We start from the raw sequence: 26,124 nt of genomic DNA, 5'->3' as shown, positions 1-26,124 counted from the left end.
GCGTACCACCAGTTGAAAGCCCTGTATTATAGTTTTAAAGTTGTTCTAGTAATGAAGCTGGTATTAAGTGCTGGCTTGTTTCTGTGACAAGAAAGCCAGGATTAACATAATTTCCAAAATTAAAAACCATCTCTTTCTTTCTATTTTATTCTAGAGAGAAATGGTGATATTCACTATTCCTCAGACCTTCGGACAGTAATGTAAAGGTAAGGAAAGCCTCCTGCAGGAGACAGCATTTAGCAAATGTGATGCCATGAAACATCTCTTGGCAGATGGTCACAAATGTTATTTCGGCTGTAATTCTCCCAGCTAGATTATTTATGCTTTTTTCTGCCTTTACCCTCCTTGACTTTTGACTTTTTCGTTGTGTCATGCACATTTTTATAATTCCGAGGCCTCTCAGTGTGAGGACATCCAATATTCAGTGCTTCATGAAGACATCTAAAATTTATTATGTTAAAATGATTCTTTTTTTCTTTTTTTAAATATATATTCAATTTTATTTTCCCATTTCTTCCACAAACAAGTCAACAAATATATCGCCATACATAAATACATACACGTAAGTTTGGGTGCTGCTCGTCCATTTCCCCTTTCACTGTATCCACCCTCTTTCTCTCTCTTCCCACTTCTCTACTTTTTCTCCCTTTCTCCTTTCTTTCCTACTTCCCTCTTCTTCCTCTTCTCTCCTCTTTCCCTTACCACTCCCCCCCGTTTCTCCCCACTTCTCCTCCTCTTTCCCTCCAACCTTCCTACTTCCTTCCCCCTCCTCTACTCTCTTCCCTCTCTCCTCTCCTTTCTTCCCTCCAATTCCTCTTCCGATACAATTCAGGGGTGATGTCCGAGCAGCTCCTCTCCTTGGATTTTCAATATCTATATTAGGTATGATAACATTAATTTTCTATTACATAAATATTTCTATAAATCTGACCTTCTTGGTATATAGTTCTATAAATTTTTATACTACCTCCGGTTATGCAATACTGTGTCGCCTGGGTCTCCCTCCTTATCTCCTCATTTTTCTTCCATCTAAATTAGTGTTAGCCGTCTTTTAAGCATATTCTCTTTTTCACCCACTCATAAAATTTTCCCCAAATTTCATAATACTCTGACTCTGTCTTATCTTTAATTATCATTGTTAATCTATTCATTTCTGCACATTCCATTATTTTCCTGATCACCTCTTCTTCTGGAGGAGCTTTCAGTGCCTTCCAGTTTTGTGCAAACACAATCCTAGCTGCAGTGGTTATATGAATAATCAAATATGTGTTCTCTTTGCTATATTTCTCTGCTAAAATACCCAACAGGAATATTTCTGGTCTTAATTCTATACGTTGTTGTATCATCTTTTCTATCCATGATTTGATAATGTTCCAATAGGTTTTAGCTTCTGCACACGTCCACCACATATGATAGAAAGAGCCTGGTATTTGATGGCATTTCCAACATTTCATGGATCTGTCCTTAAACATTTTAGCTAGTTTTTCTGGAGACATATGCCATCTGTAGAACATCTTGTACATATTTTCTTTATACGCTGTCGCCATTGTCAGTTTATAGTTTCTTTCCCACAATTGCTGCCATCTATCTAATTCAATAGTATATCCAAAATTTCTTGACCATTTTATCATTCACTCCTTAACTTGCTCCTCCTCTAATTCCCTATATAATAAGTAGCTATACATTTTTTAATCCATTTTTCTTCAGTTCCCGTAAGCATTTCATCTAACTCTGTTCTCTCCAAATTAAAACCATCTATTTTAGCATCTTTTTCATATCTAGATTGTATTTGTGTTCTTATGTACCAATCCATCTTTATTCCTTGTTCCTCTAATTGTTGTTTGGTTTTCAGCTTCCCCGTATCTGTTAGTAGGTCTTTATATCTTATAATGTTTCCCATGTTAAACATATTGGGGTGTATTAACACTTCCATCATTGAGAGCCAATCTGGAATCCTCAAGTAATGCTTCCTCTTTATTTTCTCCCAAACCATCAATAAAGAATTCCTGATATGATGTCTCTGGAAATAGCTGTGTATTCTGTTTTTCCCATACCATATGAATGCATGCCATCCCAACTGTAAATCATGTCCCTCTAATGTCAATAATCTAGTATTCCTCAGTAAAATCCATTCTCTCATCCATGACATTACTGCAGCCTGGTAATATAATTGCCAATTAGGTAAGCTAAACCCACCTCTGAGTCTTGCAACCTGTAACATTTTTTAATTAATCCTTGCCTTTTTCTCCTGCCATATATTTCAAAATTATTTTATTTAGCCCCTAAAAATATTTCTTTTCCAATCTTACTGGTATTGTTGAAAACAAAAACAACAATCGTGGTAATATATTCATTTTGATTATTGCAATCCTGCCCATTAATGATACTTGTACCTTTTTCCATTTATCCAAATCTACTTCGATTTGTCTTTTCAATTTGTAATAGTTATCTTCTTTAATTGTTGTACATCTTGTTGTCAGGTGAATCCCCAGATATTTTACCTTCTTTACAATCTGTATCTCTAACTTTCCCATCAATTCTTTTTTTGTTTTTCAGTAATATTTTTCACTAACATTTTTGTTTTATCTTTATTAATCTTCAAACCCGCTACCTCCCCATATTTTTCTATTTGTTCTATTAATACATGTCCTGTCTCTAGTGGCTCCTCCAAGATAAATACTAAATCATCTGCGAAAGCTTGTAGCTTATATTCTTCTCTCTTAACTTCATACCTTTTATATCCTTATTCTGTCTTATAGTTCTATTTAGTATCTCTAGTGTCAATACAAACAATAATGGGGATAAAGGGCATCCCTGCCTTGTTCCCTTCATAATGTTAATCTTTTCAGTCATATCTCCATTAATCTTTAATTTGTTTATTTGCTTATTGTAAATTGCTTTAATTACATTTATAAATTTTTCCCCAAAATCCATAATCTGTAGTTGTCTTATCATGAATTGCCAATTCACATTGTCGAATGCTTTCTATGCATACAAAAACATCAATGCCATGTGTTTCATAATATTCTAATGTGTTTAATATAATTCGCATATTGTCTCTGTCTTTTGGGCAGGAACCCATTTTGATCCATATGTATAAATTCGTTTAGGAACTTTTTAAGCCTTTCGGCCATGATTGATGCAAATATTTTATAGTCCACATTCAGCAAGGAAATCGGTCTATAGTTCTTTATTTTCTGTATTTCTGTTTCTTCCTTTGGTATCATGGTAATAAGTGCTTCCGACCACTAATTTCCGGAAAAATTACACAGAACTATACAAGAACGAGCTTAATGTCCCTGATAACCACAATGAGGTGGTCACTGACCTCGAGCCAGATATCCTAGAATGTGAAGTGAAGTGGGCCTTAGAAAAACTGAGCAACAACAAAGCTAATGGAGATGACAGTATTCCAGCTGAGCTATTCAAAATCTTAAAAGACGATGCAGTAAAAGTGCTACACTCAATTTGCAGGCAAATTTGGAAAACTCAACAGTGGCCACAGGATTGGAAAAGATCAGTTTACATTTCAATTCCAAAGAAAGGCAGTGCCAAAGAATGTTCAAACTATCGCACCATTGCACTCATTTCACATGCTACTAAAGTTATGCTTAAAATCCTACAAGCTAGACTCCAGCAGTATGTGGATCGAGAACTACCAGAAGTACAGGCAGGATTTCAAAGAGGCAGAGGAACTAGAGATCAAATTGCCAAGATACGCTGGATCATGGAGAAAGCTAGGGAGTTCCAGAAAAACATCTACTTCTGCTTCATTGACTATGCTAAAGCCTTTGATTGTGTGGATCACAACAAACTGTGGCAAGTTCTTAAAGAGATGGGAGTACCAGACCATCTTATTTGTCTCTTGAGAAACCTATATGTGGGTCAAGAAGCAACAGTGAGAACTGGACACGGAACCACTGATTGGTTCAAAATTGGGAAAGGAGTCCGGCAAGGCTGTATACTGTCGCCCTGCCTATTTAACTTATATGCAGACCACATCATGAGAAAGGCAGGGCTAGATGAATCAAAAGTTGGAATTAAGATTGCTGGGAGAAATATTAACAACCTAAGATATGCAGATGATACCACTCTAATGGCAGAAAGTGAAGAACTAAAGAGCCTCTTGTTGCGGGTGAAGAAGGAGAGTGCAAAAGTTGGGTTGAAACTTAACATTAACAAAACAAAGATCATGGCATCCAGCCCTCTCAATTCCTGGCAAATAGACGGGGAAGAAATGGAGGTAGTGACAGATTTTATTTTCCTGGGCTCCAAGATCACTGCAGATGGGGACTGTAGCCAAGAAATTAAAAGATGCTTGCTCCTTGGGAGGAAAGCCATGGCAAATCTAGACAGCACACTAAAAAGCAGAGACATCACCCTGTCAACAAAAGTGTGTATAGTCAAGGCTATGGTCTTCCCAGTTGCAATGTATGGCAGTGAAAGTTGGACCATAAAAAAGGCTGAGCGCCAAAGAATTGAGGCCTTTGAACTATGGTGCTGGAGAAGACTCCTGCGAGTCCCTTGGACTGCAAGGCGTTCAAACTGGTCAGTCCTAGAGATCAACTCTGACTGCTCTTTAGAAGGCCAGATCCTGAAGTTGAAACTCAAATACTTTGGCCACCTAATGAGAAGGAAGGACTCACTGGGGAAGAGCCTAATGCTGGGAAAGATTGAGGGCAATAGAAGAAAGGGACAACAGAAAATGAGGTGGCTGGATGGAGTCACTGAAGCAGTAGGCGTGAGCTTAAATGGACTCCAGAAGATGGTAGAGGACAGGAAGGCCTGGAGGAACATTGTCCATGGGGTTGCGATGGGTCGGACACGACTTCGCAGCTAACAACAACAACAACAATTTAAACTCAATATTGTCAAGTGCAGATTTAACCCAACTTTTCAACTATAGTATATTGATTTCTTTTTCATCCTTTTTCTGTATTTGTGCATTGAGATACATGTAAGTCTAACCGGAGAATGTGTCATTCAGAGTACCATTCTCAACTGGTTTTGATTTCAGATGTTTGTAATGGTTCTGAGTTCTTTCATATTTAATTTCCCCTGTGTAATCGTGTAAACCTTTAACTGAAAAATCTATTTTCCTCTTTTCCAATGTACTGGAGAAGTGGCCAAAAAAGATACATCAGTTATAAACATTTTGTTCCTTTGGATGTATACAAAGATGAACAATGAAAAATCATGGTAGACAATGGTTGGTCAAATTCAGAACTGGACCTATGCTGGAATGCTTTAGTTTACTTTTCTGATAGTTACACTTAATTACACTTGTACATAAGCCAATATGGATCCACTAATGGTTTAAAATAGCAGTGAATAATTGAATTATTAGTATAAAGGTTTACTTTACCTTTATACTAATAATTCAATTATCCACTGCTATTTTAAACCATTAGTGGATCCATATTGGCTTATGTACAAGTGTAATTAAGTGTAACTATCAGAAAAGTGAACTAAAGCATTCCAGCATAGGTCCAGTTCTGAATTTGACCAACCATTGTCTACCATGATTTTTCATTGTTCATCTTTGTATACATCCAAAGGAACAAAATGTTTATAACTGATGTATCTTTTTTGGCCACTTCTCCAGTACATTGGAATGGACCAAGTGACACAGGAAAATGTTGTTTACTGTAGTCATTTGTTCTTCCTTAGATGATTGGCTGACATAATGTAAGAACGGTGAGTATTTGTGTGAATGTCAAGTAGTGTTGACATTCTGGCAACTGCCTGGACAAGAACCTGCAGTTTTCTTGGCAATATTTTGGAAGGGGTTTGCCATCGTTTGCTTCTTAGGGTTGAAAAAGGAGGGCTGGCCCCAAACCATCTTATTGGCTGTATCTCTAAGGCAAGGCTAGAACTCACAATCTCCTGCTTTCTGGACGGGTGCCTTAATCCACTATACCAACTAATACCATGCAATATATGACCTTTATTGTTTATTGCAAGGGAAAGCAGGATGAATTATGTAAGGGTGCAGTCTTTAACAACAGTACATTCTAGACTCAGCCTAATCTTCTATTATAACAAATATTTTGAAAACCAGACCTGCTTTTCATTATTTAGCCAGGAACAAGCAACTATTTTGTGGTATAGCAGTCCACACATGTGGAGTTGGAAAGCATGCCATTCATGTTCTGATAAAATGGCTGACATGGTGGAGGACACAGGAACAAAACACATTGATCAGATGAAAATAACAAGCTCGTTTCCTGCCATCTCTCCAAGGAATCTGAAAATCTTTATTTCTCCAGATTACTTTTGTATTTTTTTTAGGGCCAAAAGTTACACTTCTGGAGACCAGGTATTGGTTAATAGTTTCCCATCGTTCTTGTTTTCTAGGAATAGCCAGGAGGTTAACCTAATGGCAAGAGGCATTCTTATAAACAAACAGTTTTTGAGGTGAAGCACACCAAGTTTCCATTTATTTTTTAGTTAGAAGAACTGAATCAAAATTGAAACTTAAGTCAGGGACAGAACTGGCCAATTGTCAAATAAAGGTCTGCAGGTATAATCTATGCATACAGGAATCACATTGCCTGTTTTTATTACATTCATCTATCCGAATAATAGGAGTGTGGTAGCCTAGCGGTTAAGACACTGGGATTATCAACTGGAAGGTTGGCAGTTCCACACCCAAATACTGCCTGATGGGGTGAGCTCCCATTCCTGCCCCAGCTCCTGCCAACCTAGCAGCTTGAAAGCATGCAAATGCAAGTAAATAGGTACCACTTAAAATGGGAAAGTAACAGCATTCCGTGGGCCTTGGCATATAGTCACGCCGGCCACATGACCACAGAAGCATCTTTGGACAAAGCTGGCTCCCTTAGGTAGAAAAAAGAAATGAGCACTGCCCCTTAGAGTCGGACACAAGAAGATAGGTGAAACCTTTAACTTATCCACACAATACACACTTCTCACAGCATGGACTAAATTAAAGATAATTTATTAACATACAACAAATGCTAATACAGCGACTATATGGAATATTTGCAGGGAGGGGAGAGAAGACTATGAAATGCAGAACTAAACTGCATCTCCCATGATGTTATTCTAGACAAAAACTGATTGCAACACTTTGTCTAACCAAAGAACACCTAAGTTCCAATATAATACAGTCATCATATAACAATTGCTGAGTTTAGAATACATATCTGATTCACAGTAAGGTGCTGACATTGTGAGGTGAAAATGATGGTAAATTACAGAAGATAATAATTTTGGGGAAAAGGTATCAGAAGAAGACAGTAGCATCTGAATATTCCATATATGGAATGAATGTGTACAATTCACAGCACCAACTAGGTATTTTAATCTTGTAACATACTTTGATGCATTTAATTCCATACACTTGCAGAAGATTCATAGAGCAATATAATGTGTTCACAGATTACCCCTTTGCCATAAATACGAATTTTGGAGTGGATTCATTCCTATAACTTTTACAAGTCAACATTCTAAAACTTATAAACTACAGTCAAAAGAGTGCTTTCATTCTCCTCCAATGTTGAAGTGTAAATGTTCTCCTTCAGGGGAAATCAATAGTGGATGACTTGATGGAATATCCATGTACTTTGCTTGGAATATAGATGGTTACTATTGCTATCTTGCAGCAGGCTTTTCCAACTTCGCAAACTAACCTACAGCCATATCATGATGATCTCCTGTCCAATCATTAAACAGGTCAGACTCTAGTTAGCTTTTCAAGATTAACAAAGATCAGTTATATGCTGTCACAACATCCAGTGATATATGTACTGGACTCCCCTATTTCATTCTTCCAAATGAAATTTATTTTATCATTTTGCAAGTCTCTTTGGAAGATTTTTCTTCAAGCTAATACAATATACAGAATGGCAATGGATGGAAATATAGAATTGGTTCAAATTAATAGTCGACATAAGATCAGAACTGTGTCCACCCTTTCTTCAGAAAATCACAAATCACTGTGGTGTTATCTGCTATTTTCACTATGTGCTTGGAGCACAGAAAAATGTGCATAACCAGCCCTACATTTAAGGTCCCTGTTTATAATAGACTGATACTAATTAGACAACAAGCAGAAAGAAGTTTGTGGCAGAGTAGAAAGCTAGACCAAATGCTTGCTTGGGGCTAAGATATTCACCCATTGTGACTTAGAGTTGGTGATATTTAAACCAGGCCTTTATATCGTGATTTAGTGCAACGTATAAACCCATCACAGAAACCAACAAAGAGAGTTGTCTCCAGAAACTGTCACTGAAGTCTACACTCTGGAAACTAGAGAGGATTTTATCATTTATCCCTTGGCTAAACTAGACATTGAGCAGGAGTAGTTTAGGAGGAAATGAACTTTCCTTCTACAGTTAAAAGCTTATTATTTTACTGATTTGTTTTCTATAGCTGCCCATCTCAACAAGTGATTCTGGGTGATGTGCATCATAATGTACATAAAAATAATAAATAGCCAATGCTTTGTTGTCTTCAAAAGAGTTAATGTATACATATTTAACAGGGTTTACTTTTCCTTTTAAATATGCTGCTTACGTTGAAGTTTCTAAACTTTATAAAACTGCAAAAAGGGCGACGCTTTGAATTCCACTTATTGATGGCATCACAGAACATAACTCCCTGAAGTACCAACAGTGAGAGTTAAATGGGATTTAGTGGAAATGTTTCAAGGTCTTTTAAAAGAATGCCAAAATACCTTTGAAAAGCTATATTTCCAAATATATACTGTGATGAGTAATTTGTTTCTTTAAGTTCTAAAACCAGTCATGCTAAAATCAAGTTGATGGGTTGCACCTACATATATGTAATCTTCAATTAATGAATTATCAAAGACATTGAAGCACTGCGAACAACTAATTTGTATACTAGTAACATATGTAACTAGTAAACAGACTGCAATATATTTTTCATTACGAAGGAAAAACCTTGGGCTGGTTTCCATAATAACATGACAACAACCATTGCTTCATATAAATGCTTATACATAATTTCAAAAATGAGAGTAAATGGCAATGCAGCATAGACTAAAAAAGCAATGATTTTAAAGGTTCAAGGTATTAAAATAGGTAAAAATTCAACAGTATGCTTGAGAGTTAAATAGCAGTAATAAATGAAAGTATGGTTGCTGCAGTGATATGTTAAAGTAGCTATCAGCCAAAAGTAAGACTTTGCTTTTGAAGTAGATCATATTACAAGTTTGACATATACATGACTCTTATGGACTTCAAGCTTCATGATTTAAATGTTTGAGAATACTCTACTGTGATGCAATGGCTCTTAATGTTTTGGCTTCTACTTCAACTGCTCTATGAAAACAACGAATGCGACAGTGAATAACTAACTTGTATTTGCATACTCACACATAAGTAATTGTAGAGTACTTCTTTAAATCAAAATTAACAAGTAATAAAATAGTGTATTTGTAACAATATCTGTGTGCAAATTTTAAAAAGGCAAGTGGACAATACCATGCATAACAATTTATGACAGGGGTGTCAAACTGCCGGCCCATGGGCCAGATGCGTCATGGTGAAACTGCACCCACCCCATTACCGGCAATGGAAAAAAAGTCACAATACATCACAACACATCACATGACGTTGCAGGTTTGACACCCCTGATTTATGAGATCCACAGAACTCAAGAAAACCTGATCCTGGGCAAGTATGGACATAGGACATACTTCCTCTTAATGCTTTGTGTAAAAATAAATTTCTTACAAAAATGAAAACCAATTTCCTTCTATTGTCTTATATAATACAGTATAGTAATGTATGTTCTTAAAAATGAGTGGTATATCATTACTAGGCCAACATAAAGATCTTCATAGGAAAGGCTACCAGATCTAGGCTCAAAAATCTGCACTACTTCTAGAAGGCAGCTAGGAGTTGTAATTTTTCTTCATCCGCTGTTATCTAGTGATCATGTAATTATTGCAACTAAGCTCTAGTAGGCCTATTAGATGGATGCTACACTGACATAGATGGAACAAGTTTCCCAATCATGGAAGACTTGTAAGTGTACTTAAAAATATGCTTATATAATTCAGTTCAGATCAAAAATGAACTGTGTAGTAGCATAACTTCCTGCATAAAACTTATGCGGGAAGGTTAAATAAGTATACAAACTTCTTGATTCTTTAATAATAGTTAACAGTTTGAAATGTACTATAGTAACACTAGGACTTTGCCAATCAATTTTGAAAATATTAATTGCAATTGCCATTTCCCCCCCCCCCAACTATCAGCTAATGTATAATGTGTGTTTGTAGCATTGCAGAAAAAATGACATTAAGCTCCAACTCTAATTAGAGAACGTAGGACTTTTGTTCTACTTTGTTATATGTGGAAGTTAATTCTATTCTGTCAAAAAGCATAATTTTGATATCAAAAGCATCAAGAGAAAATAATTCCATAAAAAGTTAATTCATTTAAATGGATTTCCACCTCACCTCCTCCCTTTTCTACTGTATAAAATAAGGCAACTTGCGATAATTTAGCAAAGTTATGCTGTTTTTACATATCCTATAGACCTTTTTAGGACAACTCTCCCGAGGACTTAGCATGGGCCAACAAGGACCATTAGCACCATCTATCAAAAAACAATGTTGAATCCCCACAAAATCTGTAGAGATTCCTACAGCAGAGCCTCAGTTTTTTTCATATTCATTGCAGAGTAGAAATTGATCCCTTGAGAAAAGGTAATTTCAAGCAAACATACCAAAAGTTAAATATATCTATTCAGCTGTTTATTTAAAATCAGCTGACAGGAATATGGTCAATACTCACATTAACTGCACCATTCACATCATATAAACTCAAGAACAACGTTGTAAAAGCAGAGTGAATATTAAGGAATAGGTTCCTCTGTTTTTATTTATCCAAAGCTTTCTCTTACCTGCAGCCTCAGTCAGATACTGAAGAAACATTTAGTAAGGAAAAGAGGAGGATGCTGGAAATATAGGCAATAAAATCAGAAGTCTTCCTTCTTGTTATTAAATCTTCATACTCTTGATACACATTTTTTGCACGTGACCAAGCTTTAAGAGTTACCTGGAAAATTCTAAAATGCAGACATATAACTGCAAATATATATTTTGCCACGTCTACAGCAATGGATCTTTGCTACTTATTACATCAACAACAGACTGGGTCTGACTTATGTTTGCCCACATAATCATTTGCCTGGTTGGTGGCTAATTGGGACTTTTAGTGACTGGTTGTATTATATTATAAAATCAATGTTTTAAAACTATTAACCATGTAGTGCAACTGTTCTTAGAATCAGAACAGGCCTGCTCTTCAACAAAGAAAGGCCTAAAGCCACTCAAATTTAAAATTTATTTTACAGCAGCATTTTATAACAGATATTTATCTAAGGTTGTCTTCTTAGCAAACCAAGAGGTTGAATTCACCTTGATTCTTCTCAGTGTTTTAAGTACTCAAAACATACTTTATTTGACCTGCATAATGCATGTATTTTCCACAGTGCTTACCGCATTGAAGATACACCTAGAATAGTGTTTCCATTTAAATGGAGTGTTAGATTAAGGATCCATGAAAATGCACACTAAGTACAAAGATTTAAAAAGTAGCTGGAGAGACTGAACAATGGATTCTACAGAGCTGTTCAGGGGTAACTGTCTCTGCATATCAATTACAATTATTTGAAGTCCATGCACAAATATTTATATGGCAAGAAGTAGAATTCCATACAGAGTAATCATTGAAAGATGGAGTTCCACAATTATTCTCCAGTAGAATCAGAGAGAACAGCTACTCTTTAAAAAAAGAGTAGAGCACAGATACAGCACGTCATAAACAAGACCAAAATCGACAACATAAAATTGTTATTCCCATTTTACAGATGCTTAGTTAGCTTCTTCTGCTTGGATTGGAGGAATCTTGTTAGACACCAAAGTATAAACATAAGGCCAGATTTTGTTGGTCTCTGTCCCAGAGAATGAGTGAAGAATCCCTCTGTTTCTGAAATAGAGATTAGATATTTTGTGAGCAAATGAATAGTTCTAAGGAAACCAGTATTGCAGGTTCTATTGTGTTCTTTAGTAAAAGCCAAAAGGATTAGGTAACACTATAAAACAGGGCTGTCTGTTTTATATTTGTCAGTGTGGTGATAATTACTTTACTGATAAGTGATTTTACTTATGACTTTAGGCAACTTGTTCTGAATTCCAGGAATTATAGATATGAACAGTATGCCAATAAAAAGGCATATTAAAAGGGTATTTACAGTATTTACAGTGATGGAAAAAATTATTTGATCCCCTGCTGATTTTGTACGTTTGCCCGCTGACAAAGAAATGATCAGTCTATAATTTTAATGGTAGCTTTAACAATGAGAAACAGAATAACAAAAAACAAAAAAAATCCAGAAAAATGCATTTCAAAAAAGTTATAAATCTCAGCAGGAGAACAAATATTTTTCCCCTCACTGTAATAATGAAGCCTGCTCTGGACCCGGCTATTTTGAATAACTATCGTCCGCTCTCCAACCTTCGCTTTTTAGCGAAGGTTGTTAAGAGCATGGTGGCGCATCAGCTTCCTTTGTTCCTGGAGGAAACTGATTATCTAGACCTGTATCAATCGGGCTTCAGGCCCGGGTACAGCATGGGTCGCACTGGTGAATGATCTCTGGTGGGCTCGGGACAGGGGATGTTCCTCTGTCCTAGTCCTGTTAGATCTCTCAGCGGCTTTTGATACCATCGACCATGGTATCCTACTGCGGCGTCTCCGGGAGTTGGGAGTGGGAGGCACCATTTTACGGTGGTTCTCCTCCTACCTCCTGGGCCGCTCGCAGTCGGTGTTGACGGGAGGGCAGAGATCCGCCCCAAGGCCTCTCGTTTGTGGAGTCCCTCAGGGGTCAGTTCTCTCTCCCCTCTTGTTCAACATCTATATGAAGCTGCTGGGTGAGCTCATTTGTGGTTTCGGGGTGGGGTATCATCAGTATGCTGATGATACCCAGCTTTTTCTTTCCACCCCGAACCAACCCAGTGATGCCCTCGACATGATGTCCCATTGCCTGGAGGCTGTCCGGGTTTGGATGGGGAGAAACAGGTTTCGACTCAATCCTGCCAAGACTGAGTGGCTGTGCATACTGGCATCTCGGGAGAACCAGTTTTGTCCATCGTTAACTATGGGGGAGTGAAGTGTTACCCCCCCCCCCGTTGATAGGGCTTGCAACTTGGGCGTTCTCCTGGATTCACGGCTCAGTTTGGAAGATCATATAGGAGCCGTGACCAGGGGAGCTTTTATATTTATATATTTATATTTATTACATTTTTATACCACCCTTCTCCCGAAGGACTCAGGGCAGTATACAGGGCAATAAATATTAAAATACGAAATACAAAAGTTAAAAACATTAAATAATTATGCCCGATATAATATATTAGTTAAAATCCATGTTAAAACCCCAAACCCCAAACCCATCAGACCAGGCCGGCTTGTTCAAATAAATAAGTTTTTAGATCACGTCGGAAGGAGCGAAGGTCAGGGGCCATCCGGAGCTCAACCGGTAAGCGGTTCCACAGGTCTGGCGCACCCACAGAGAATGCCCTCCCCCTGGGGGCCACCAGTCGACATTCTCTGACCAGTGGCACCCTGAGGAGGCCCTCTCTGTGGGAGCGCACTGGACGGAGGGAGGTTGACGCTGGCAGCAGGTGTTGCCGTAGGTAATCCGGACCCATGCCCAGGTTCGCCTGGTGCGCCAGTTGCGGCCCTATCTGGACCGAGATGCGCTACGCCCAGTCACTCATTTGCTCGTGACCTCCCGGTTAGACTACTGCAACGCTCTCTACATGGGGCTGCCCTTGAGGATCACTCGGAGGCTTCAGCTGGTGCAGAATGCAGGCGCGTGAGTTGTGATGGGAGTCTCCCGATACTCCCGTGTAACACCTCTTCTCCGTGAGCTGCATTGGCTTCCAGTTGGCCTCCGGGTGAGATTCAAGGTGTTGGTGATGACCTATAAAGCCCTAAATGGCATGGGCCTGGTTTATCTTAGGGAGACCTGCTGCCAGCATCAACTTCCCATCGTCCTGTGCGCTCCCATAGGGAGGGCCTCCTTAGGGTGCCACCGGTCAGGGAATGCCGGCGGGTGATCCCAAGAGGGAGGGCATTCTCTGTGGGCGCGCCTGCCCTTTGGAATGATTTACCTGTGGAACTCCGGACTGCCCCTGACCTGCGCTCGTTTCGCTGGGACCTGAAAACCTGGCTTTTCGATCTATCTGGCCTGGACTGAGGGGGTTTTTAGTTTCACGTTTTTAACATTGTTTTATTGTTGGGCTATTAATTAATTTAATTCTTTTTAATTCTATTTTTTATCTTAATTTTGTATTGTCTTTTAAATATTGCCCTGTAAACCGCCCTGAGTCCTTCGGGAATAGGGCGGTATAGAAAACTAATTAAATAAATAAATAATAACAAAGAACAATTAAAAATAGCTAACCAAATGTAAAATCACTACTCGCTAAAATCTGCAAGTAAAACTGCATTTACCGTATATTGTATTGTAACCTCACAGTTGAATGTAAAATCAGGTAATACATGGAAAGGAATGGCACCAAGAACTATGGTCCAGTGGTTAGAATGCAGTATATTGCAGGCTAACTCACTGCTCACTGCAGGAGTTTGATCCTGACTGGCTCAAGTTTAACTCAGCCTTCTATCCTTTCAATGTTGATAAAAAGAGGACCCAGGTTATTGGGGGCACTATGTTGATTATGTAAACTGCTTAGATAGGGCTGTAAAGCAATATGAAGTGGCATATAATCTAAGTGCTATTGCTAATATCACTAAGAGACTAAAGAATTAAAAATAACCAATAAAAATATACGAGTATAAACTTTGTCAGTCTGTGCTTTAGTTGCATGTTATGTCTGAATTCCCTACTTGAATTCCTTATAGATGATGATGTTGAAGAAGATCCAAGCACCTTGAGGTGCAGAAATATTAATATATTAAACAAAACTGCAAAGAATTAGAATGCATCAATATGTGAAGAACTCCAAATAAAGTCTGACAACTGTTGCAAAGAAAGTGATACTGTCCCCCAGGAAAGATGCCTGTGCACTAGTTTCTTATTATTTACTAATTTATTGGTTCTATTATATTGGTCAACTCTGTTTTGCAATTAGTTTCGTTTCAGTAGAGTCAAGTTCTGAAAATATGATTTTATTATCCAAGTTTAGCTTAGTATTTAAAATATGAATAGTAATGATTTGAATAAATTCATATATTTTTTTATATTGGACAAGTAGACATATCTCAAACCCTTATTTTTTTGTTTCTATCTTTTTTGTTAGTTTTGCTTGGATTTTTTCTTTTACGAAACATGGCATTTTGAACTTTACATATAAGTTTGTGTTATAAATTTAAATATTTTTTACAAAACAAAAAATAGGTAATAAAAAGATACTACACACTAAACTGTTAATTCATGTTTCCTTCATCTTCTCACTTAACTTGATCATTATAAAAAAAAATCTTGCACTATTTACACCATTTTAAAGCAGCAATACCTATATGGTAGGATTTGAGAATAGATACCTAGGATCAATCTCAATCTATCAGGAAGAAGACCGCGAAACACATAAATTTTTATTCAACTTCCTTGAAAACGTGGTAATACACATTACATTCTAAAAAGGGGGCATTGGACCATTAAATCCAGAATCTAAAAACTGCATTAATTTAATCTTTTATTTAAACAGTTCAATTAGCACAAGACCGCATTCTAGAATCAATTGAAATATACTTGAATGATCAACTGCTAATTCTCATTTCAGTTGTATTAATTATGTAAGCCTTTTAGCAACTGTTGAATACAAACTATGTGTAATCATGATTAAGCCATTAACTGTATTCCCAGAGGTCTTCTAGGTTGTGAACGAGATAACGTGTTTGTAACTGAACTAAGAAAATAAAGGACCTTTCTAATGAGATACTTCAGTGTGAAACTATTTTCCAGCTGGACATATATTTACATGTCAATTGATGTAGAATAATAGAAGGAAGGGAAAATATTATTCAGTAAAGTTTGTGTTATCCAAAACTATTTGTACTGTATCCCATGACTTTCATCTAGTTTTAAACATAAAAAATAATTTGTATATTGCAATACAAAGTATTTCTTAAAACCTATCTAGGTTGCCATATTTTGCAATTAATGCAGATACTAATAAACCATACCAACTACTGCATATATATATAATTTGCATTTGAAGTATAATTTGAAGTATGTCCACAGCAGAGAGAAGCATAGAGAATATTCTTAAGTGAGAAATCATTTCTTTATATATCTTTTTTCCTTTTTCTTCTTTAATTGGGGATGTTACTATTATTCATTTTTCTAACAAAAACAATTCTCTCTGAACTTTTAATTTTACTTTTATGTGTTTCTTAACTTATATTAGTTTTTTATTTCTGTATCTTTAAATTTTAATAAAATATTATTTAAAAAATAAAAATCTATTGACACACTCCATGCCTTTTCTTGTATTATTTTAAAAATTGTTTGTATGTTGTTTGGATTCCAACTCACTTGTACAATTCCATTACAGGCTTTGCAGCATCTTTGTATTTTCTTAGTCTAGCAGCAACAGCTTCAGGTTTATCATCTTCTCGCTGGATTAATGGTTCACCAGTAATGTCATCAATACCCTGTTTAAAATATGTGAATTACATTGTGTGAATTACACTGCGTGGGAAACTGTAAGTTTTAAATGCCTGTCAGTTCTATCTCTTGCCCAATGACTAGTCTTTCCATTGCCAAACAGTCTTGTTACATCTTAAGAGTTTGCTCCCATTGGTCCTTACCTCTTGAGGGGGGGAAAAAGACACACTTCCTAATTTACACCATTCATTAGGCTTCAATAAGATTAATAGCTCATCTCCCCAAATATGAAGGTCACAATTCCCTATATTTCTGACTGAAATTTTACCCTTTTTCTGCACTTGAGTCTATGGGGATGACATGTATAGAGATATTCTTGAATGTAAGTTTTGGAATCTCTTTTTAACTCTACCCAGTGCGAGCTGTTTAGGAGATATATACAGATATACAAACCCCTTCCAATGATTGGAATTAATATTTAGCTGACTGGTGTGATTTGGGTAAAGACAGTCCTGCAGCAGCCTGCTGAAATCAACAGAGTAGTCACATAAGGCAGTCTTTAGAAGCTAGGCATCCGAGCTAGGCACAGATAAATTCTGTTAAGCCATCAGCAGGCTGTGGCAGTCAGTACTCCCCCTAGACTGCTGCTGAAGTCTGAAGTCTCTTTCCCATCACTAGGATGATCTGTGTCTCTTGTGATCTAAGGGCCTTTGATCAAAGGCTGTTTGTCTGTTTAACAGAAATCAGCAGCATACTGCCAGATAATCATTAAGTAGCACAGATTGCCCTTGCTTAACTCACTGGCAACTCCATCACTAAATAACATGGGTTACATGAGACATCAGTGATCATTAAACAAATCATCCATGGACATTAAGACATCATGTGACCACAACTTGTGATTTTATAGTATTGCTGGCTAGTCCATTAAGGCTGCTTATCAGTAGCCAGATATGAAGCATAAAAATGGAAACCATGTGAATGTGGGATGCTGCGACAATTATAAATGCGTACTGGTTGATAAGCGCCCAAATCATGGTCATGTGAGGGATGCTATGATGGTCATAAGTGTGTGGGCCTGTCATAAAATTATTTTAAGTACCTTGCTAACTTCAAATGGTTGCTAAACAAAACAGTCATTAAATAAAGGACTACCTGTATTTCAAAATCATTTCTAGAGAGAGCTGGACATTCAGCTGGCCCTACTTTATTCCCCCTGCCCTGCCTCCCTCCCCCAGTTGAGATTCCCACTGTTTTTGTTCCTCTTTCATTTATGTAATCTAACTATGTAAACCTGTCAGTGTAACCCTGTCTAGAAAATACAAGGCAAAGGATACTGAATTATCTGAATGCCTACCCCTTCCTCTTATCAAGTCATAGTTCATTATCTTACATGGATTTGTGGTGGATTGAATTCCATATTATATACTCTGCCACTTGCTGGGTGAATCCAACGAGCACTAAGTCGGTCTTTAAGAGTCTCAAATGGGATATTCAAACTTATCACTAGATCCAGTTCACATATCCTGTCAAGTGCTTCAGCTTGACCCAATGTCCTTGGAAAACCTATATGAAAAAGTGAATTAGAAATAATAAATTGCAGAATGAGCTCAGAATGTTAACAAAAAACCCAATATTTTTTAGCCTTAATATAGTACAGGTACTCCTCGAGTTACAAATGTACTGAAGGAACACGATTCACTCCCAGTTTTCACCACGCATTCGCAAATTTAAAATGTGGGGGAATGTGCAGTTTGTTACGTGAACATGAGGTATCTCAGGGTGAGGAAGGACGGAGGGGGGGGCGATAGTGATGGAACAGGCCATCTGCTTCAGAATACCCAAGCCCTCCTCACTGAGATATCTCATGCTCCCTCCCCTGGGGTCCCCACAATTGCTCCCCTGCCCATCCTGCCATGCTGACTCACTTACCTTGTAAAGATCTGTTTCTTCTCCAGCCTGTTTCTTTCTCTGCTCCTGGCAAGAGCAGAGGGAGGCCTCCAAGGCCCAGAATGGACCTCCAGAAGCACATGGCTACTGCCCATGGCCTCCATTCTGGGCCTCCTCTGAAGGCATGCAAAAGCCTCCCCCAGCCTCTGTTCTGGGCCTCGGAGGCCTATAGGAAGCCTCCGAGGCCCAGAACGGACCTCTGGAGTTCCACGGAAGCATCCCCCTACCTCCTTTCTGGGCAGCAGCAGCACAGAAAAGCCTTTCATTCCCAGATTGGGCCTCTGGAGGCACGTGGAAGCTTCCCCCAGCTTTGGTTTTGTACTCTGTTGCAAAGAACAGAGGCTTAAAGTACTGTGAGATCATGCAAGATCTCCTGCAACTGATCTCACATGATCTTTCATTACTTTAGGCCTCCATTCTTTGCAAACCCACCGAAGGCCTGGAGCAGCCAAGAAAGCAAAGGATCTCGATCTTTGCAAGGCGAGTATCCAAGGCCTAGTGCCTAGGGGGACCAATGGCGGGTGGAGAGAGGGAATAGCCAGGGTGAATGTTGCAGTGCCACTGTGGTCATTTGTAAGGGTGAACGAGTGTCGTGGTGCAGCAACATTTGTAATTTCGGGACTTTTTCATAAACACAAGAGGGCGCTTATAACATAATTTCAAACGTGCGCTTAGGAAACACTCATAACTCAGGGATAACCTGTAATTCCTGTTATTTATTACATTTATTACCATGTATTTATTAGCATGTATTTACAATGCCTACATATCACACACAAGGCTGCTCTAAAATGGCCACAGCATGAATGCACCCAATAAAACCTAAATAAAGCATATAAAGTAACAATTTAAAATGTAGCCAATAAGCACTGAGGCAAAAAGAGAAGTTTGGAGACTGGAAGAATAGTTTTCGGGAATCTAGATCAAGAGATAGCTTCAGCCTGCTTTAGGGGAGGCTCCTTTAAGGAAGTAAAAAGATACCAGTATTAACAATCTCATGGATTCAAGTGATCACTTCTCCATCCATTTTTTGGCAGCAGCCAGGATGAGTAAAATCCAAACTGCATGTGGAAGAGAACCCATTCTACTTCTTCAAAGTTCACAAGGCAGAAAAATTCCCACATAATATGACAAAATGGTGATCTAACATCTATGAAAGAATCTGCCTATGAGTAATCAGAAGTTCAATGAATCTGAGCAATTCAGACTGCATGTGCTTTACAAATTTATCAGTGGCCAAGCAGTTAACTATTTACAATGACACCTCCCTAAAAATAGACAGTAGCATTAGGCTCTTTATTCTTCAGAAAAAGGCAAAAGTGGGACTTCCGGTGGCGACGCGACGCCGAAGACAGCCATTTTCGGGCTGCCCACTCCGCAGCTGTGTTTTTCCATCTAAACAGCGCCGATCAGCTGTTTAGATAGATTTGAAGCCCCCTCCTCGGGAGAAGAGGAGGGGGTGAGGCCCCAGGTAGGGGTTGAGCTCTCCGGGGCTGCCTGAGCTGAGAGTTTGGGCGGCTGAAGGATTGAGCCCCCCCGAAGCCTGGGTTGCTCCGAGCTGCGCAGCACCTCTGCTCCGGGATTTTTGGAGCAGAGCCAGACGTTAGCAACCACCCCTGCCAAAAGGAAATACCGTATATACTTGAGTATAAGCCGAATTTTTCAGCCCACTTTTTGGGCTGAAAAATTCCACTTCGGCTTATACTCCAGTCAACAAAAAAACTTACTGAGGACTTGTGCGCGGCCGAGGCTTTGGAGCTTCCGGGATCGCGCTCACCTCTCCCAAGCCACCGCCGTCCGGAGACCTGCCGAAGTTTGGGGAGGTTTGGGGAGGTGCGCGCGCACCTCCCCAAAAGTCCCCAAACGAAGCCGGGTCTCCGTTCCTCTGCGCCCTGCCTGCCTGCTTCTTTCTGCTGTGGAAAGAAGCAGGCAGGCAGGGCACAGAGGAACGGAGACCCGGCGACGTTTGGGGATATTTGGAGAGGCGCCCAAACCTCCCCAAACGTCGCCGGGTCTCCGTTCCTCCGCCCCCTGCCTCCCTGCTTCTTTCTGCTGTGGAAAGAAGCAGGCAGGCAGGGCACAGAGGAACGGAGACCCGGCGACGTTTGGGGATATTTGGAGAGGCGCCCAAACCTCCCCAAACGTCGCCGGGTCTCCGTTCCTCCGCCCCCTGCCTCCCTGCTTCTTTCCGCTGTGGAAAGAAGCAGGCAGGCAGGGCACAGAGGAACGGAGACCCGGCGACGTTTGGGGATATTTGGAGAGGCGCCCAAACCTCCCCAAACGTCGCCGGGTCTCCGTTCCTCCGCCCCCTGCCTCCCTGCTTCTTTCCGCTGTGGAAAGAAGCAGGCAGGCAGGGCACAGAGGAACGGAGACCCGGCGACGTTTGGGGATATTTGGAGAGGCGCCCAAACCTCCCCAAACGTCGCCGGGTCTCCGTTCCTCCGCCCCCTGCCTCCCTGCTTCTTTCTGCTGTGGAAAGAAGCAGGCAGGCAGGGCACAGAGGAACGGAGACCCGGCGACGTTTGGGGATATTTGGAGAGGCGCCCAAACCTCCCCAAACGTCGCCGGGTCTCCGTTCCTCCGCCCCCTGCCTCCCTGCTTCTTTCCGCTGTGGAAAGAAGCAGGCAGGCAGGGCACAGAGGAACGGAGACCCGGCGACGTTTGGGGATATTTGGAGAGGCGCCCAAACCTCCCCAAACGTCGCCGGGTCTCCGTTCCTCCGCCCCCTGCCTCCCTGCTTCTTTCCGCTGTGGAAAGAAGCAGGCAGGCAGGGCACAGAGGAACGGAGACCCGGCGACGTTTGGGGATATTTGGAGAGGCGCCCAAACCTCCCCAAACGTCGCCGGGTCTCCGTTCCTCCGCCCCCTGCCTCCCTGCTTCTTTCCGCTGTGGAAAGAAGCAGGCAGGCAGGGCACAGAGGAACGGAGACCCGGCGACGTTTGGGGATATTTGGAGAGGCGCCCAAACCTCCCCAAACGTCGCCGGGTCTCCGTTCCTCCGCCCCCTGCCTCCCTGCTTCTTTCTGCTGTGGAAAGAAGCAGGCAGGCAGGGCACAGAGGAACGGAGACCCGGCGACGTTTGGGGATATTTGGAGAGGCGCCCAAACCTCCCCAAACGTCGCCGGGTCTCCGTTCCTCCGCCCCCTGCCTCCCTGCTTCTTTCCGCTGTGGAAAGAAGCAGGCAGGCAGGGCACAGAGGAACGGAGACCCGGCGACGTTTGGGGATATTTGGAGAGGCGCCCAAACCTCCCCAAACGTCGCCGGGTCTCCGTTCCTCCGCCCCCTGCCTCCCTGCTTCTTTCTGCTGTGGAAAGAAGCAGGCAGGCAGGGCACAGAGGAACGGAGACCCGGCGACGTTTGGGGATATTTGGAGAGGCGCCCAAACCTCCCCAAACGTCGCCGGGTCTCCGTTCCTCCGCCCCCTGCCTCCCTGCTTCTTTCCGCTGTGGAAAGAAGCAGGCAGGCAGGGCACAGAGGAACGGAGACCCGGCGACGTTTGGGGATATTTGGAGAGGCGCCCAAACCTCCCCAAACGTCGCCGGGTCTCCGTTCCTCCGCCCCCTGCCTGCCTGCTTCTTTCCGCTGTGGAACGAAGCAGCCTGAACGAAGCGGAGGCTTGCAGAACGGCGGATCGGCTTATACTCAAGTCACCAACTTTTTCCAGTTTTTGGGGGTGAAATTGGGGGTCTCGGCTTATACTCGAGTCGGCTTATACTCAAGTATATACGGTACTTCTGATTATCAAGATGCAGGCAGAGCGGTACAGGAGGTCAAGGTGAAGTGGACTCTTTATTTTTACTCTCTAGCTCAATGGATTTTATAGCTTTAAAGTGAAAGTGCGCAATAAGTGAAAGTGGGGGAAGATGGCGGCTAAAACTTCTAAAGCTCTTCGGAATGCGGGGTCTTCCCTGGTGCAAGAGACCTCATTGCAAGCTTTGCTTCCTCCTGCGTCTCCCCCGGTATTGACGCTTAAGGATTTACAAGATGCTCTTGGAAAGCATGCACAATTGATGTCTGATATGATGGATGAAAAGTTGAAAAAGCTGGAGGAGAAAATGGAGGAGAAATTGGAGAAATTGGAGAAGAAGATGGAAGAGAAGTTGAGAGCAATGAGGGTGGACATCTTGTCTATGGTTGAATCCGTAGCTGAATGTGTGCAACAGCTGGATGTAAAAGTGGAGGATCTCAGTCAAAAGAACTCTATATTAGAAGCAAAGGTATTAGAAAATGAAAATATAAGGGATAAAATGGACGGAGAATTGAGCCTTGTTCAGTATTATCAGATGCAGTATGCTATTAGAATCAGGGGTTTAAAGGAGAATGGTAAAGAAGATTTAAAGCAGCTGATTTCTGAGGCTCTGGAAGGGGTACTGGGCCAGCCAGCATCTGAAATTGAGGGAAATATGGACAAAGTTTTTCGTGTAAATTCATGGATTGCAAGACAGAGGAAGTTACCCAGAGATGTGGTGGTCTATTTTACAAAGAGAGTAATTAGAGATGAAGTCATTCAAGCTGCTTATGATACTAAATTGGTAGTGGCTGAGCAAGAAGTTTTGGTTTTAAAAGAGATCCCTCCGAAGATCCTAAGGAGAAGGAAAGATTTTGCATTTCTAGTACAGGAACTTAAGAAACGTGATATTAAGTTTAGATGGGAGATTCCAGTTGGATTGGTGGCGACGCACGAAGGTAAAAGACATCGTTTGGTTACTGTGGCTCAGGCACGTGATTTTTTTAGTAATGTGTTAAAAGCAACCCCTCTATCATTTTTGGAAGCTGCAAAAGGATACGGTGTGGGAAAGCTTCAAGATGTTGCAGATAGACAGATAGAGGACAATGGTGTTGGAGGGGATCAAGTCACAGTCTCATCGGTTGCTGCAGGAGGCCAGAAGATGACGCGTGCCGCCCTAAGAAGAGCGAGGCGAGAGCAAGAGCAAGACCAGCAGAAAGTTATGGAATCTCCAAAGCGTGCTTACAGTGAAGATGTGGGAGAGGAGCGGTCTAAAGAAGTTTTGGGGGTCATGACAGATGTGCTCCAAAAGTTTTGGGGCGTTAAGATTGCTGATTAAATTTTTAAATTAGAATGTCAATGGAGTAAAATTATTATAGAGGAGAAAGAAAGTTTTTTTTTATATTTTACACAATTTAAGATTGATGTTATTTGCTTGCTAGAAAAGTATATTAGGGTTATGGACTTAAAGTATGTGTTGAACTAAGAATGGCTACGCAAGCTCCTAATTAACAACAAGTTGTCTTAGAGACTGCCTAAATCTTTTTTTATATACTCTTTTTATTTGAACTCAAGGATGATTTGGAACTGCGAGATATTTGGCGTGATATATACAAGAACTATTTTTGATCATAGTTTAGTTTGGTCGGAGATTATTAAGATTAATAGAGATAGGTGCTTTTGGTGCGTAACTGTGAATTTGTTTGGAAATTAGAGAAAGGTGGGAGAATGCAAATAGCAGGTGAAAGTTTTTTTTCTTTTCTTTTTTTTGAAATTAATATGAATAAGGACTGGGATTAAGAAAATTTATTTTGAGTAAAGTTCTTTTTCTGTTTTCCTCTTTTTCTTTTTTACTTTATTTGTAATATTAATATTGTTTGTATTCATTTTATATGAGCTAGAGGGAGATGGAATTTATAGTTTATTGTTGATAACATAGGGGTGTTTATGTTTGTTTTTCGATTTTATACCCTGTATTTAGCTCTGGGAAGTCGGGGGGAGGAGGGAATGGGGGAGAGGGATAGGGAGGGTTGGATAGGGGTGGGGGAGGGGGGGATTAAAGTCAAAATGTATTGTAAAACTTTTTAAATAAAAAAAAAGAAAAAGGCAAAAGTAACTTATGGTTTGCATTCAATCAAGCAAATGTGTTGCATAAATTCAAAGGTTATAATCTTATACTGGCTTATATTTTAAGTTGAATTTAGCGACATCTTTGAGTTCTAGAACATTCAAATATTTTAGAGGATGCTTTGCCTTTTCCTATCTGTGTAAAATGGTCCCTTTTGTCTACACATGCATAAAGGAGACAACTATTGAAAGAACCAAGATGGCAAGAAAACATGAAACAAAATAAACATGTTTTCCTTTTTCTCTTATAAATACACACAGCTTTCTTTTACCACCAGCACATTTGACTCATTTATGCCTTTTTCTTAAAACAGTGTGAATTACTACATAGGGAAATCATGTATTAATCTAAGTCATTCATAAGAGAACAACACCTTCTTTCACAAAAATGTTGCAAGCCATGCACATCAATTCCCAGGACCTCAAGCCTACACTGGTTTCATTATATAGCAAGAGGGCAACATGGGAACATTTCCCATTCCATCAGCTACAGTATTTCACTGACGATAGTGTGTTTCAAGTCAACTGTTGTTTTTAATGTTTTATTTCAACCTGTTTAAGATTTATAATTTTCATTTGACTTTATATGTTGTTTTAACTTATGACTGGGAGCTACTCAAGAGTTGGGCTGGAAAATGGGTGGCTATATAAATGCTTTAAATAAAATAAGTAAGTGTCCCAGTTCTGTATTCTAATTTTAAAAAGGGGGGAAAGGTAACTATTAATTAACCATAAGCATGCACAAAGTATATTCAGGCTCAGAGCTATAAACCACTTTGATAGAAGCATCATTTCATCAACTGATATCAGTTTGAAACTGAGTCAAGAACCAACTCTTACTTGGATACCTGACTGTTTCCAGATCTCGGCTAATATTTTTAAAATTATGTATTTAGGGCAGCTAAAGAAACCTCTCTCTTGCTTACAATTCTCCCCATTTTCCATTAATTATCCTGGGCTTCACATGGCCATTTCTACTGTCTTTCACAGACAGGGGAAAAAATCAACTACCTCCCCAAAGCCACGACCTGAAGCCCATTATTACCCATGGCTTAGTTAAAGAGTGCACAAATTTCTTTAACAGTACCAGACAGCCTCTGATTAATATTTTTAAGTGATATGAGGGCTTGCAGTTTAAGAATGAATTAGCATCACATCAGCTCATTTGTCTGAATTGAAAGAGAATTTGGTTCACATGCCTGCAAAGCTTTTTTTTCTACATGACAAGCGGCTCTTACGCCCATTGTCTAAATATATGTGGAAGGAATCTTCCCACTAAGACACCAGGAGCTCTCAGTTTTAATTGGTTTAGGTAGCCTGAGACAGCAACTTAACACTTTTTTATTTAAGGTTGCTTCTATTCTATACATGGGCCAATACTACTCTTGAAAAATAAATTTATTCCATTTTTTTAAGAACTCTTTTTTTAAAATAAAGACAGAATCAGGATTCTGCAATCCAGTTTGTCTAATTTCCCTACAGTAATTTGTTGAAGCTTCAAATTATCTATAGTCAAATAAAGCTGTGTTGTTGTTTTTTAAAAAGAAAATGGGTGAGGTTTCTCCTTTTAAAATTCAAGATTCAAATCAGCCAAAGTGAGCTATCACTAATAATGTTGATAGCATAAAATGATATCATTATAAGCAATGTATCTTGGCTCTGTTCCCTCCTCCTACCTACCAGTTG

The 26,124-nt window shown here is 39.9% G+C and overlaps 1 protein-coding gene across 3 annotated transcripts in view; it reads right to left on the bottom strand.

Moving 5' to 3' along the window:
- Positions 1-6,951: 6,951 nt before the first annotated feature.
- The window catches only part of AK4 (adenylate kinase 4), a 46,542-nt gene continuing 27,369 nt past the window's right edge, over positions 6,952-26,124 (bottom strand). For all 3 annotated transcript variants that reach the window (XM_083359037.1, XM_083359038.1, XM_083359036.1), the window contains exons 4-6: positions 18,029-18,201; positions 16,564-16,682; positions 6,952-11,990 (exon numbers count right to left, since the gene is read on the bottom strand). In XM_083359037.1, coding sequence (XP_083215163.1) covers positions 11,876-11,990; positions 16,564-16,682; positions 18,029-18,201 — 407 coding nt within the window. In that variant the 3' untranslated portion in view covers positions 6,952-11,875. The remainder of the gene's footprint in view (positions 11,991-16,563; positions 16,683-18,028; positions 18,202-26,124) is intronic.

Source organism: Vipera ursinii, assembly GCF_947247035.1.
Source record: "Vipera ursinii genome assembly, chromosome: 3".
Taxonomy (NCBI): Eukaryota; Metazoa; Chordata; class Lepidosauria; order Squamata; family Viperidae; genus Vipera; species Vipera ursinii.
Note: the sequence above shows the minus strand (reverse complement) of the source record. Positions and strands in the feature narration are given on the sequence as shown.